Genomic DNA, 14,848 nt, shown 5'->3' with positions numbered 1-14,848 from the left:
GAACATTTAAAATTTAAGCACCACCATTTTAAAATGATTCCTATGCAAGCGTGTACACACTGAAAAGACGTAATTACTGGTATCATTTATAGTTGCAAAAGCTCAATTGTTGTGAAATATTTAAATGTTCTCTTATTCTCTGGATATATGAAGCCTTAGGATACATTACCATGTATTTGTCTAATATTTTCCAAGCAAATTGAATCTCAAAACTTCACCAGATTTATCATTGTCTAATCACCCAGAAATTCATTAGGCTACAGTAGCTCAAAGTAAAGGAAATAAAATTTCTGCTCAACAATGTACAGAGTGACATTTTTGATCTTTAATTCTTTTAAAATAGTTGAACTCGGTTCTTTAAAAAAAAACACTTATGAAACCCATTTATTTATGTATCTGAAATATAAAGTCACAGAAGAAGAAAGATACAGAGAGATTTTCTATTTCTTGGTTTACTCCCCAAGTGGCTGGAATCACCAGGTTGTGGCCAGTAGCTTTGTCAGGGTCTCACACAAAGATGTGGGGGTCCAAGTACTTGAGTCATGTCTCTATGCTTTCCCAGGTGCATTATCAGGGAGTTGGGTTGGAACTGGAGTATCTGGGACTGAAACTGGCATCCAAATTGAATGCCACCATTGCACCAATGCACCATTGCTTAACCCACTATATCACAAAACCAGCCCCTTTATTTTGCACTTTTAAAAATACAAAATTCAGTTTTTGAAGTACAACGATCAGTTACAATGGTTAAACATGTACACTTTCATTTAAACACATTTTTTAAACTAGTTAATTGTCAAAGAGTAAAAATGAACTGAGACAGTATTCACAGTTTGTAGGTTTATTTGTTATTGAAAATTTAGTCAAAAGTAATTATTGTCCTTCCATCTGGTTCCCTTTTGTGTAAAATGGATCTAAGTATGAGCCACATTGGAAGGAGCGTAACTGAGGTGCATGCATTGTAATATGTAAAGGTATAGACAGAGTATCGTTATGTATTACAAATTATACAAATTTATATTTGTTAATAAATCTATTGTATATATTGTTAAAAATGATAATTCCCCTCTAGTTGAGATTATTGGTAGGAAATGGACAATCACAGTATTTTACCACACAATATAGGAAAATGATGAGGGCTTTTATATCATTTTGAATGACACACTTGAATAATACTATGTATGCATCCACTTTCCTCCTTTTAACAGGAACATTTGAAAGTAAAACATACCCACAATATTTTCTTTGAAGCTTTTCTTCTTAGATAGAAACATTTCTTCAAATCTCTATTTTATCTTAAATTTGTTTTTACATGTTTTTTTGTAACCAAAATTTCATGGTGGTGTCACAAATTATACAACAATGTAAATATACAAAAAATCACTTTTAAGTTTCTCTGTTTGTATTAAATTATTAGCCAATTGTGACCTGGTAGCTTAATGGAATGGACTTGGAAAAATAGAAAAGGAGAAAAATGGGCCTTTGTGTTTTCTGACACTTCATTATGTTCTACACATTTGGCCATAAACTTTTAATTGGATGCTTTAAGTCAAAATATTGCAAAGAAAAAACCTCTTCAGTTTTTTTTTTCAGTTTTTTAAGTGGAAAAATTTTGATTTGTATTGTCACATTAGGAGTTACCAAATGGCTATAGATTTAAGAAAGAAAAAAAAAAGAAAACCTCGCATGTGCTCTTTAAAAGATGAAATGAAATATTTCCCTTTAAAGACTTTCTCTTGAAAGTATTATCTGTCAGCGGGTGGTGAGGGCCGTGCTCCATTTTTTAGGTCTTTCACTCCCTTCAATTTGATTTGTGCTTTTACAGCACAAATCCCTACATTCAGGAGGCAGATCTGCCTGCTTCAGCTGCTTGCAGCTACGGAGAATTAGTCTGTCATTCTCAGCTTCGGGACTGGGTGTTGTGTATGTGAGTGAGAGAGGGAGTGTGTGTGTGTGTGTGTGTGTGTGTGTGTGTGTGTGTGTGTGTGTGTGTGTGTGTGTGTGTGTGTGTGTGTTGGTGTCTGAGGCTGGGTGGCTTACAGTCATTTAAATGTGCATCGGGTTAATAGCGTAGCGTCTCGTTCAGGTTTGGCTGTGAAACCTGTGGCACTCTAGGCTGGACAGCTGCTGGCTTCCGTGCTTCTGTGTTAATTTCACAGGATGTTTGCTGCCATGGCAGCCAGCAGCATCCACTGCAGCAGCAGCAGCAAGGAAGAGCCATAGATCTGAGCATGCAGGTAGAATACTAAAAATGCAAGAGGCTCGTGCAGGGCTGGGTTTCACTGCTTAATTTCTGCTCCTACTGAGCTCTGGTGCAGGGGTTGTACTTGCTGCACTGTCAGCTCGTTAGATTAAGCATTGAAAACCTGAGTCACATAAGGACCGGTGAGAAGCAAAGGAAAGAAAAAGAAGAAGGAAAAAAAAAAAGCCAGGGACATTGCTCTTGCTTCACTACCTGCGTTTCTGAGCACAGAAGCGGGAGAGGGAAATGTGGACCTTTCATCTTGCTGAGACATGCCATTGGATGAAGACGGGAAAACGTAGTTGACTTCCTGCACTACTTTTCTGCTGGAACAGAGTCTTTGGTGAACTCTTTTCTGCCTTAGATATATTCAAGCAAAATGTTTGTAAGTACTGCTGATGAGCGAATGATGTGGCAAGCTATGTGGTAGGCAAATAGTGATATATGCCTTCTCTCCAGAGTCTTCTGTGAGTGTTTGAGTTTGAGCTTTTATCACAGTGTATATCTTAATTAAAAAAGCAAGAAAGGCTATTTGCAGTTGCAATGTCTAAGAACAATGTGAAGTCCAGTTGAAAGGAAGAAGCAAGCAGAAGGAGCATGCAGCGGCCAGCTGAACTGTCTGTGTTTCAGAGCAAGGAAGTCAGGAGAAAGGGGACTTGCCTTCAGAAACAAAAGTCTCTAACCAACCTTTCCATTACCAATGAAGGGGAGAGGAGACCTACTGTGCGCATTTCCAACTGGTTTGGAAATGCTGCAAAAGCCAACCAGAGAGAATCCCACTATGCAGAGGGGTGCTCGCTGTCCAGGTTTCTCTCCCGGTCAGTTCAGTCACTGTACCACTCCAGTGGCTCAGAAGCCTGGAGTTTCCTGCCTCCTGGAGGCAGCCAGTCAGCAGGTGAAGACTTGGAGGCCTGGCCTCCAAGAAGAGACTTGGAAGGTGAGAGTGATGAAGATAGCAGGTCCGAAGATGAAAATGTTTCCTCCAAGTTAAGCAGCATCAGCAGAAGCTGGGCTGAGGAAGAGGGAGAAAGCTGCCTGCGGGAAGGGACTGCTCATCTGGATGAGGATGTCATCCTAACCATGCTGGGGGATCTGGAACAGGCACTGTACACAGACTTACTAGGTAAGTCCGGTTGGCTCTGGAAAATGTGAGTGGGCTGGGAGAAAAATCTCTTTGATCTAAAGTTGATTGGTTAGCCAAATATCTTCCATTATTCACATTTATTCCCTACCCCCCACCAAATGTAGTTGCTTAGAAAAATTGCTGTAATTGCTTGCTTGCTTCTTAAAGTGTGTATGTATGTGGGAGAGAGAGAGAGAGAGAGTGGGAGAGAGAGAGATCAAGCTGAGATCTGAGCACTGTTTGTAAAGTCTATTTGGAGAAAGTAAATGCTAGCCATCTGCCCTGGGCATTATTGGCCTGGTGTTCAGTAATTCTAAACAACCATAAAAATGTTAACATTTTCAAACTCCTAATGTGTGTGTGTGTGTGTGCATGTATTTTAGCTTAGTCATTAACGGGGCCTGTTTGCTCAACTTCCTTCAAGGTCACCTCATGTCAGAAGGAAGGTGCTAGCTAAATGCTCTGTAGAGTCAGATTTCATCTGTAGACTCAGTATTGGTCAACTAGAAGGCTCTTTACCCCTCACTGACAAGCTACATGCATTGCAGGAAATAATTTGAGAAATGTACAATTCTCTGATACCTTTCACTTTCTCGCATGTGAGTGTATGTGTGTGTACATGTGCATGTGACAAAACTACTCTGAATATGAGCATCAGAATTGCTCCAACTGCTACATGGGTGGATGGGAGTTGTTTTCATACTTCTACAAGCTAAGCCCTTTTGGTGATGTGAGTTCAGTAGTAACTTCTGCTGTCAACTGATACTTCAGTTTGTGATCAAACTTTTTGAAGCATCAATTTTGCCATTTATCTAAACATCTACAATGTATTTCAATTGAGATTCTGTATTAAATCTACTACTACCAAAATGCATTTCCATTATTAAACTTTCTATAATCCATAAGTATTATACCATTCAACATTTTCTATTTTACATCAATGTGTATTTTCACAATTGTTTCCTAAATTCAGAAAGGGTTGAATCTAATCAATGATCTCTGTTTTTTATTCGAGCAACCAATGCTAAATTCAGGCTTGTTGCAATTCTTTATGTAACCTTCATATTGCAACATGTTTTACAAGCATTTCTGGGCTCTTTCTGCAAGCCAGATTTATAGAGTAAGGAAGCTCAGAGGCAACTATTGCTCAATTTTTCATGTCACTTTGGCTTTGAAAGAGTAATATTTCCACAGTTTTCAGAATAATGATTTCCGAAACTGAATACTCAAGGTACTTAGACACTAAGATTTACTTCTTCACCATTGTGTGATTTCTGTGATGAACTGCTTCTCGTAAGAGAGCTGTGTGCATTTCAAAGGCAGCGGGCAATCTTAATCCTCATGAATCTTGCTCCTCTTTTGATCCTCTGGAACTATAGAATCAGAAAATAATCATCCCTTTCCTTTAAAATGCATTTATCTTGCTCTAAGTACCACTTATAGTAGTATTTTCCAAGATGTAAGTAGAGTTGCAGTCCCCTGACTGTATTTGTTGGTTGTTCTGTTAAATAATAGCATACTATGGGTGGGTGTGTATATGACACATGCCTTTTTGTGCATAACTTGGAACCTTACTGTCAGAGAGTAACCTCTCCACAAAAGACTTACATAATGATATTTAAATGGAGCACCGGTTTATTATATTTGTGCAACTATGTCATTATTCTGTTTTTCTCCCCACTTATTCCTGTTTCTCAAATTGCAAGTGAAAAAGTAGGAAAATTTCCTTGAATGCTTCTGATATGAATAATTGTGTTTCCAAATGATAAAATTTCTTAAATGATGATGCAATTGAAGTGAGTGAATATATCCAGGGCTACAGCACATAGCAGTTTCAGAATCTCAACCACGTGCTTAGCTGGGTTCTGCTGGTGCCTCAAAAAGGGCGCTTTCAAGTTAGCTTTTAGGTGAGGTTCTTGAGCTCAACTCTTTAGTCTTAGATATCCTAATAAATACGACAGGCTAGGATCCTTGCTAAAATAACAGCAGAGAATATTTTAAAGATAATTATAAAACTGTTGGCTGTAGTCTGTTATTTCCTTGGCCAGAATACTGGGATTAAGCAGACAAGTTTCTAATACTTTTTTATCCAAATAACTGCTGGACCATCCATGAAACTGGATTTATTTTTCAGAATAATTTAAGCTTCTATATTCTCAGTAGAAACATTGGTAATATGGATGACATGGGGATGAAATTCTCTGTGAATCAGGTTCATTCATTTATAATTTGATTTTCTATTAAAAGATGTCAGTGCTGGCAGTTTTAATTATAATGTGTATAATTAAAGCCTAAAAAGTATGAGCAGAACCACAAAGATTTAGCCATCTGACAGTCACTAAGTGGTAGCCAAGGAGTACAAAATTGAGCTTATTATTTGGTACTGTATTCTTAAAAAAGACCTTATAGGCAATTTTTAAAAAGCACTTTACACCACAGTTCAATATGAATTCTGAAATATATCATTCTGGAAAATATTCACTAGCCCCTACCATAATACCAACACATACTTTTGGAGTCAACTTTGAGAAGGTACAACATTTTTGTAATTAAATAAAGTTTTCATATGAGATTTTATGCCTTTTTTTTTACTGAACTTTTAATTTTATTTATGTTATATAATTGGTATCTTCTTCCATTTTCTTTCCATCCCAAGCCTGAAGATATCAAGTGAATACAAATTTATAGGGCATTTCAGACACTGCAATCAATCTTTAGGGTAGTTGTAAGTGCTTTTACTTTTATCTTGTCTTCTACGGGCCACTGAAAACATTTACAGCTATAAATTCTGCCTTGGTTATTATCTTTCATGGTATGAATAAAGTCGCAACAATTTTTTGCTAAGTATTTTGAGGAAAGAGTCCATTTGCCAGATTTTCATCAGTGACTCTGTGTCACGAGTGAACATCATGATGGAAAAAAAAAGTAGAAAAGGAGGCTGTGGTTCTGAAACATGAGGGAAAATACAAGAAAGCAATGGATTCACTAGGAAGAGTTTGAAGATTTCAGATTTGCGCTGAATTGAAAAACAGAATTTAAAAGATGATGGACATGTAAAAAATAGTGAAACAGAATGTCTGTAGTTACTACAATTGTCTTTATTGTACAAAAGGTATTAGTAGGAGGTGACAATATAAAGTTGTCCATATCCTATGTTGGAATGCCTGGGCTCATCTTCAGATCCACTTCCAATTCCAGCTTCCTGTTAATGTGTGCTATGCAATGGAACTAATGATGGTTCAAGTACTTGGGTCCCTGTTGCCTACATGGGAAATGTGGATTAAATTCCAGGTTCCTGGATTTGGCTTTGTTCAGCCCTGTTGTTGCTAGCATTTGACAAATGAAGCATGAGAGGTTCTTTTCTGTCTGTCTCTCTTTGTTGTTTTTTCTTTCTCTTTATCTGTGTTTGTGTGTGTGTGTGTGGTGTTTGTTTCTGCTTTTACGATAAAAAAAATGAAAATAAAATTTAAAGAGATACTAAACATAATCCAAGTTTCTGCTAATTGGTGAGTTCTTAACATGTCTTTTTATTACACTTTGAAGTTCTCCCAAACTTGGAATGCCGGAGGGATGTTATCCTAGAGACCCAGGTCAGGGATAGGTGACATATATAATGTCTTATTCAGGGAACTTTTACAAATTCATTGAGTTGTATTCTCCATCTCCTCCAACAAATAAAACTGTAGTACTTTCCTTTGCTTATGATTTCTAATCTCTTAGAAATACCTAGAATTGAATGTTTCTCTGCTATAATAAATCTCCCATAGTGAGTCTTAGGTTTAATGCACTTCTAGATTTCTCCTCTGTGTTCATTATTTCTTTTGACTCAGTTGATTAAAGCTGTACTTTCCCTTTGCGTTTTCTCTGAATATATTGACATTCTTTCTCAATCCTTTAAGATTTACCCTACAAATCCTTCTTTGTCATCAAATTTCTTTCTAGATTATTTGAAAATGAAAGACCATCTTCTTCATAGCTATTTCCAAAATACATTATGTTATATTTATGAAGAGAAGCATGTGAACAACTTCGAGGAAGAATGCAGTCACAGCCTCAAAAGTTATTAAAAGTTCTGAGAGTACAAGTAGTATTAATCTATAGGAATAAAGTTTGCATGACTTGAATTAATGTATGAAATGTTTTTGCCATGTCCATGAGCACCCAACATATGATTTTTCATCTCTTAAAATATAGATTAAAAACACAATCCCAAGGGCCTGTTCTGCAGCATAGTAGGCTAGGCTTCCATGCAGTGCTGGCGTCACATATATACACTGGTCCATGTAACAGCTGCTCCACTTTAATCCCATTCCTTGCATATGGCTTGGGAAAGCAGCAGAGGATGGCTCATGTCCTTGGACCCCCTACATCCATATGGAAAACCCAGAAGTGCCTGGCTCCTGGTTTCAGATGGACACTACTCTAACTGTTGTGGCCATATGGGGAGTAAACAAAAGAATAGAAGATGTGTGTGTGTGTGTGTGTGTGTGTGTGTGTGTGTGTGTGTGTGTGTCCTTCTGTCTGAAATTCTTGTATATCAAATAAAAATAAAGCAAAATCTTTAAAAACAGTTTCTTTAGGGAATTTTTTAAAATACTAAGTTTCAAACCATAACACTCTTATGAAGCACTTTTTAATTGTTTGAATAATTTATGACTTGAAAGAAGATTTACAAACTGGCAGCAGAATGGCTGTTATTTTGGCAGCCATCCCAAAAGAGGAATGCTAATCAAAGTAGCAGTGTTTGGCTGAAAAAGATAATCGAAGAATTAATAGTTGCCTTCCAATGTTTGAATGACTGCCATGGCTAAGATAGTATACATTTGTTCAGTCTGTTTCAGACCCATTGGGGCCACTAGGTAGAAGTGAAAAGGAGACAGAACATTGCTCATACTTCATCAGTATTTTCATAATGAGATGTAACAAGTGAAGGAACCATTGTTCACTGCAGGTGTGAGGGCTCTTTTCATTGCTAGAGGTGTCACACAGAGACCTAAGCCATGCCCTACATAAAACAAATCAGCTTTTTGTCTGAGATGTAAGGGGATAATCTCTGACATTTCCATCATGATTATGAATGTACTATAGGCACATTAAAAAAAAATAGGACCTCAGTGCTCTGAAATTAGTAGATTGGAGTAGCTACCCATATTCTTGTTTTTAAAATCATGTATTTTGAAGGGAAGAGGGACAGAGACAATCTCCTGCCCACTGGCTCACTCCTCCAAACAACTATCACAGTCTGGAAACGCGATGTGATCTCTGACGTGAGGGATAGAAACCCCAGTACTTGATCCATCACCTGCTACCTCCCGGGATTTAGATGATCAGGAAGCTGAAATCAGGAACACAGCTGGAACTTGATTAATGCAGGCACTCTAATATAAGGTGCAGGCATTTCAAGCACCAGTTTTAACCAGTGCACCAACTGTCCAATCGTAGCTACCCATATTCTTAAAGCAGATTAGAGATGCACATCTAGACTTCTCCATCTGAGTGACTGCTTTCATGGTGTAATTTAATATATGCTGTTTATCTGCCTACCTTTTCCTTTCCCTTCAATCCTTCCATTCCCCTCTTTCTCCAGTAACTTCCTGCCATCCTCCATTCTCCTTCTCCTCTCCTTCCATCCCTCTAATCCATCCATTCCATTTTAGCTTCCCTCTTTCCTTATTTTTTCTTTAATTGAAAATCTCCATTCTTGGAATCCAGCTCAATTAAAAATGAACAGAATAAAACACTTCTGTTATCCTTTTATGTACCTTTCTTATCTAGACTTACCAACTTCAAGTGCACACTGGCCTAGATGTTGCATGGCAGTAATCAAAGTCATTGCCCAGCACTTCTACCCCCAAGTAATAGGTCATGATTGAGTGAGAACAGCATTACCATAACAACACTATTTGCTTTCAACCCTGTTAGATACAAATATTTTGGATTTAAATGCCTAGAACATTATTTGAGCTCTATGTCACAAATATGAATATTTGGCTCCATTTCCAATCCAGTTTTCTGCCAGTAACCTGGGAAAGACAGTGGAAGGCCTAAATATTTGGGGCCCTGTCACCCAAGAGGGAGACTGGGATGAAGGTCCTGGCTTTGACCTGGCCCAGCACTGGCTGTTGCAGCTATGTGAGAAGTGAACCAGAAGACTCTCTCTCTCTCTTCTCTCTCTATTTCTCTCCCTACCTCCCTCCATCTATAACTTCGTCTTGCAAATAAAATGATTAAATCTTTTAAAAAGTAGCTCATTGCTTATAGGGTGAGCAGTGTTAGGAGACTACTGGGGTTTCCCATATACCATATCAGAGTTTCCAGTTTAAGTCCTGGCTTATCCCTTCTGATTTCGTTTTCCAGCTGATGTACATACTGAGAAGCAGTCATTGATTCATTATTTAGGTACCTGCCATCCATGTAGAAAGCCTGGAATGAATTTTGGCTTCTGATTTGCCTGGGCCCACACACTTACTTCATAAGCAGAAGTCATTCCATGTATTCTGCATACAATTATAGTACATGTGATTATTGAAATAATTAGGTTCCACATATTCTTAGATTTTTAAAATTAAACTCAGGAGTATGAATCATGTAGTTTTTATCCAAAATTATATTATCCTTACTTCAAAAATTATCAGTTGTGATGTTCTGTTTGTCTATGTTCAGATTTTTGGTAAAAAGAATTAAAAATTTCAGAATGATGATTTTTGAAATTTCTGGTTTTTATTGTTTAAGAAGTATTCATAATACTCATAATGTAATTATTTGAGAATAGAAAATGGCATGAATAACAAATGTTGCTTTGTAGGTGAAGACCCTGAAACAAGAAGATTGAGAACTGTGAAAAACATAGCTGATTTGAGGCAGAATTTAGAAGAAACTATGTCTAGCCTTCGTGGGACCCAGATAAGCCACAGGTTTTCTTTCTTTTTTTCCAATTCTACATGCTTTAAGAGCAATGATGGAACTATTGTAATCAGACATTCCTCTAATAATGCTGGAAAAAACTATTTGAGTTACTCCTCACCATTTATTAAATGCATTTCACATGACAATTAATTGATGATTTTCCTTAAAATGAAAATTCTCCAGGGATCCTGTCCACCTCTTCTTCAATGTAGCTTCCCATCCAACCTGAAATAGGTTTGCAAATAACACTGTTACTACTAATTGTATTGTACAAAGGAAGAGTGGCAAAAATGCAATTAAAATATACTTGAAAAGGCTGGTAGGAGACATTCAAGCATAATTGTCAGTAACTTTTAGAATATAGCTGAGAAAGTTACATTTGGGTGAGCTAATTGCTTGTGAGAAAGTAAAACAATAATTTTTTTTTCAAAATACAATTGTGACCTTTTTCTAGAAACAAACAAAATGCAATTGGGAATGAAATGTCCCTTTCCATAAAATATCATCATCATCATCAAATGAGCATACCTAACAATTTGCCTTTATGGAAATGGCATACTGCTAAAGGACTCTTCACTCTAGTAATTCCCATCTTCATGAATTGTGGTCTTACGTCCGAAATGAGCCAATGCATAGATGCTTCTCTATCTTGTTTGACAGCACCCTGGAGACAACATTTGATAGCACTGTGACGACAGAAGTGAATGGAAGAACCATCCCCAACTTGACAGGTCGGCCGACTCCCATGACCTGGAGATTGGGTCAAGCTTGTCCACGACTGCAGGCTGGAGATGCTCCCTCCTTGGGTGCTGGCTACCCACGCAGTGGCACCAGTCGCTTCATCCACACAGACCCTTCGAGGTTCATGTACACAACACCTCTCCGTCGGGCTGCTGTCTCTCGACTAGGAAATATGTCACAAATGGACATGAGTGAGAAAGCAAGCAGTGACTTGGATGTGTCTTCTGAGGTTGATGTTGGTGGCTACATGAGTGATGGTGACATCCTTGGAAAAAGTCTCAGGACTGATGACATCAACAGTGGGTAAGTGACACTAGTCCCTGACCACATGTGCAGGGTGAAACGGTGGCTTGACAGAATGTTTTAGCTGTGAAAAGGGCATGAAAAGACACTTTAATTGCATTACAAAATATGAATAATCTGGGGTTACTTGGGGGTATTTCTTCTATTTTCCTATTGCTAGTTTGCGGAGACACACATGGTTGTTGTTTTTCAGAGATTTCCATGTGCAGCTTAAGTAACAGGTTGTGTAGTGAAGAATGTGGAAAGGAGACAGGAGCCATGCTGTTTTGCTTGATATTTTCTTTTTTGGCTTCTCTAAAGCTGTTATGCGCTTCTTTGAAGCACAGATATTTTTCTAGAATTCCTCAGGCATGCGCCTGCAATTTAACTTGCAGGAAAATCATTTCAGAGTTGAAATTTACAATTGATTTACTGTCTTTTGATGACATGGCATTTTAAAAAATCTTAAACCCTGGTTTCTTTCTGTATCCTATTACACCCCCCAAAATGTTCTTAGATAATTCTAGCAATTTAAAATATTTGATCAGAATTTAGATGCAGCTGACTTTATGACACAAGTTTTATAAATATATCAAAACTAACATTGCCTAATATTTTCATTTAAGTCTGGAGTTTGATCTAGTCGTTATCCTTTTGGATCATAGAGTCAGTATTTTTTTTCTGTATGAGTAAAAAATAAGCTGGGAAGAAAAAAAATCCCATACAAATCGCCCTTCTTAGCCTCTTTTTGGTTGTGGGAAGATGTAAAAGTGCTCAAAAAGGCCTTTGAACTGATTTGTAGATCTTTTCTGATCTCCTAGTGTCCTCCAGTACATTTCTGACTTTTATTCTAGCTGATATTTTAGTAATTTTTAGAATGAAGGAGGTAGATGTTCATTGAACAGGATAGCTAATAACTCACTTGACACTGGGATCAGGGATCCTACTCTAAATCTCCTCTGATCGTTTTCTACCTCTGAGGCATTAATTTACCTAAATTATTTTCACTTTTATTAAGCATAAGATTGCAACATCTGTTGGCAATAAAGGAAATCATCCAACATTTTTGCTTAGCACAAATCTTTGAATAATGTGTTTTCAATAAATTTATTCTCTTCTGCATTTTCATTATATTTGTTGTAATTAATAACTTAAAATCCATAGTTATTAGTTTGATTTTACCATTTTCTAGGTATTTAATGTAGACTAAGAGGGAAATCCCAATTCAGAGAACATGGTAACCAAGGGATAGCCAAGGCTTAGGTTTTCCTCCATCCCTGCCTTCTTCTCCATTCTTGCCACTCCTCCTCCTCCTGTCTCTTACTTCTCCATGCTTTTTAATAAGAACTTCTATGTGTACTTATTTTTATGTTGAATGTTCAAATCTGTTTGAATGACTGTTTAGTCATATATAAAATTATGTACATGCATTTATCTATATATGCATACCTGTGCAGTCAATCTCATTGTCTTTGGCTGTTTTGTTTTATAAAGTCATCTTTGTGGAGGTGTCTGCATGTCAGTGAACACCAATTGTTGTACTTAAGAGAAAATAGTTCTTTAGGTTCCCGCTGGCCTCTGACACCATTTCCTTCAACAGATCTGTCCAAGAAGGTGTTTCTGCTTACAGGAACAGTTTTCACAACTAGTGTTGATTCATTAATATAGAATTCACAAGCAACAGCCTTGAAGCTCATGTCTGAATGAGACTTACCTACTGCATGCGTTCTCTCTGTGGTGTGTTGCATCCTGTGGATCTTAGGAACACCAGACACCACTTCAGTACCATGCATGAGAAGCGTTAAAAACAGCATTATCTCTAACAACGAAAAAATGTAGAAAAAACATCCCCAAATAGACTATGAAAAGAGCTCTTTGTACAGTATGAACGAAAACAAGAAGGCAGTTGTCACCTTGTGCAACCTTAGATGCAAACCTGGAATGCATTTTTTTTTCTTTTCTGAGCACATTTGTGAGGGTGTGTGTGTCCTAGTGCTCCAAGTCCTGATTCAGGGATGGCAGATACATCTTAGCAAGTAGTTAAAATTGGAAAATATGGAATTTGTGAATAGTGAGAAATTTTGGGACTTATTCACATTCAAGCAAAATGATTATATGGAGAGTTAAGCTTGGCTTGGGGGAAATTTAAATCAGAATTTGAGTGACATGCCCAATGCAAAGTGTGGATAATTTTAAAATGCTCATATGCATTACAAATGAGCTAAGAACTCAGAATAAGGGGGGAAAGGCTAAACCCTGACATGCAATGGAAAAGGATGAATGAAAAACTATTTTAATGTGTTTCTTGGTTGAAATATTTATAGATGAAAGATGTATATTTTAAAAAGGAAAATTTGCTAAGAAAAGCAGAAATATAGAAAGTAGAAGTCATTCACTAAACTTTAGTAAGTTACAATTTTTCTGAATCAGAAACTGAGAGCCATGCAGGTTGGGTATTTAAAGAGTTTAGAGCTACCTTGACAGACCTTACCATCATTATGCTAATAAGTTTAAACTTGATGCTATTAGGGATAACCTAATAGTCACAGAACATGGCATGAGAAGCGTGGTAGTTTGGGTTTTAAAGATCCATTTATTTTATTTGAAAGTTGATGTTTGAATAAGGGAGAGACAGAGGGACCATGCATCTATTGATTCACTTCCTAGGTAGCCAAAATTGCTAGGGATGAACAAGCTAGATCCAGGTGATTCTTCTAGTTCTCCCATATGAACAGTCTTTTGCTGCTTTTCCCAGGCCTTGGCAGGCAACTGGATTGGAAGTGGATCAGACAGAATATGAACCAGTACCCATTTGGGATGCCGTTGTTGTCAGTGGTGGCTTTACCCACTGTACCACAGCAGCTGCCCCGTGATTCTGGTTTTGAAAATCAGTGTCAGGGAAGCAAGAAAAACAAGTTGATGATAGAAGCACTGGGGCAGAAATGAAAATAAAAACAAAAATATCAAAGCCCATGAGATGTAGCAAAAGCAATAATGAAAAGGCTATTGATCATTTCTTCAAAACGTTCTTTTTTCCTTATAAACTTCCTCGCTGACACGTAGGTCGCACAATAGTATCGTTTCCTTCATTGATTTTCTTTTTCATCTCTTAAGGATACATTGGTCATTCAGTAGTATGTTATTCAATTTCATGATGTTGTAAATTTTTTATTTTTCTCTCTGTTGTTGATTTTGTTTTACTGTTTTTCATTTAAGAGGATGCAGTTTGCATCTCTGCTTCCCAAAGATGAACTCCCAATCCAGCTGTTGAATGTATCCTGACAATAGGATGCTGGGCTGTCTGCCATTGTCCATGCCTACAGTGTCAGGACACACTAAAGTAGCAGAATAATAGACTTATGACTGATTGTGAAGAACTATACTATTGTATGGATATAGAAAAAAATCAGTGGTAGCATGGGGATTTGGAGAAGAGAGAAGGGAAATCGCAGAGCCTATAGAATTGTATCATGGAAAAACAAAATTAATTTTAAAAAGAAGCACTGGGCCTAGTTTTCATGGACTACTGCAAGAACTCAGGATCCAACTGCTGA

The 14,848-nt window shown here is 37.4% G+C and overlaps 1 protein-coding gene across 3 annotated transcripts in view; it reads left to right on the top strand.

Annotated features, from left to right (window-relative positions):
- The window catches only part of NAV3 (neuron navigator 3), a 317,473-nt gene that overhangs the window by 165,480 nt on the left and 137,145 nt on the right, over window positions 1-14,848 (top strand). For all 3 annotated transcript variants that reach the window (XM_040981262.1, XM_040981256.1, XM_040981269.1), the window contains exons 10-11: window positions 10,171-10,279; window positions 10,932-11,315. In XM_040981262.1, coding sequence (XP_040837196.1) covers window positions 10,171-10,279; window positions 10,932-11,315 — 493 coding nt within the window. The remainder of the gene's footprint in view (window positions 1-10,170; window positions 10,280-10,931; window positions 11,316-14,848) is intronic.

The sequence above is a fragment of the Ochotona curzoniae genome, unplaced genomic scaffold (assembly GCF_017591425.1).
Source record: "Ochotona curzoniae isolate NIBS_2020 unplaced genomic scaffold, NIBS_Ocur_1.0 contig_1014, whole genome shotgun sequence".
Taxonomy (NCBI): Eukaryota; Metazoa; Chordata; class Mammalia; order Lagomorpha; family Ochotonidae; genus Ochotona; species Ochotona curzoniae.
This window is presented reverse-complemented; position numbering and strand designations above follow the sequence as displayed.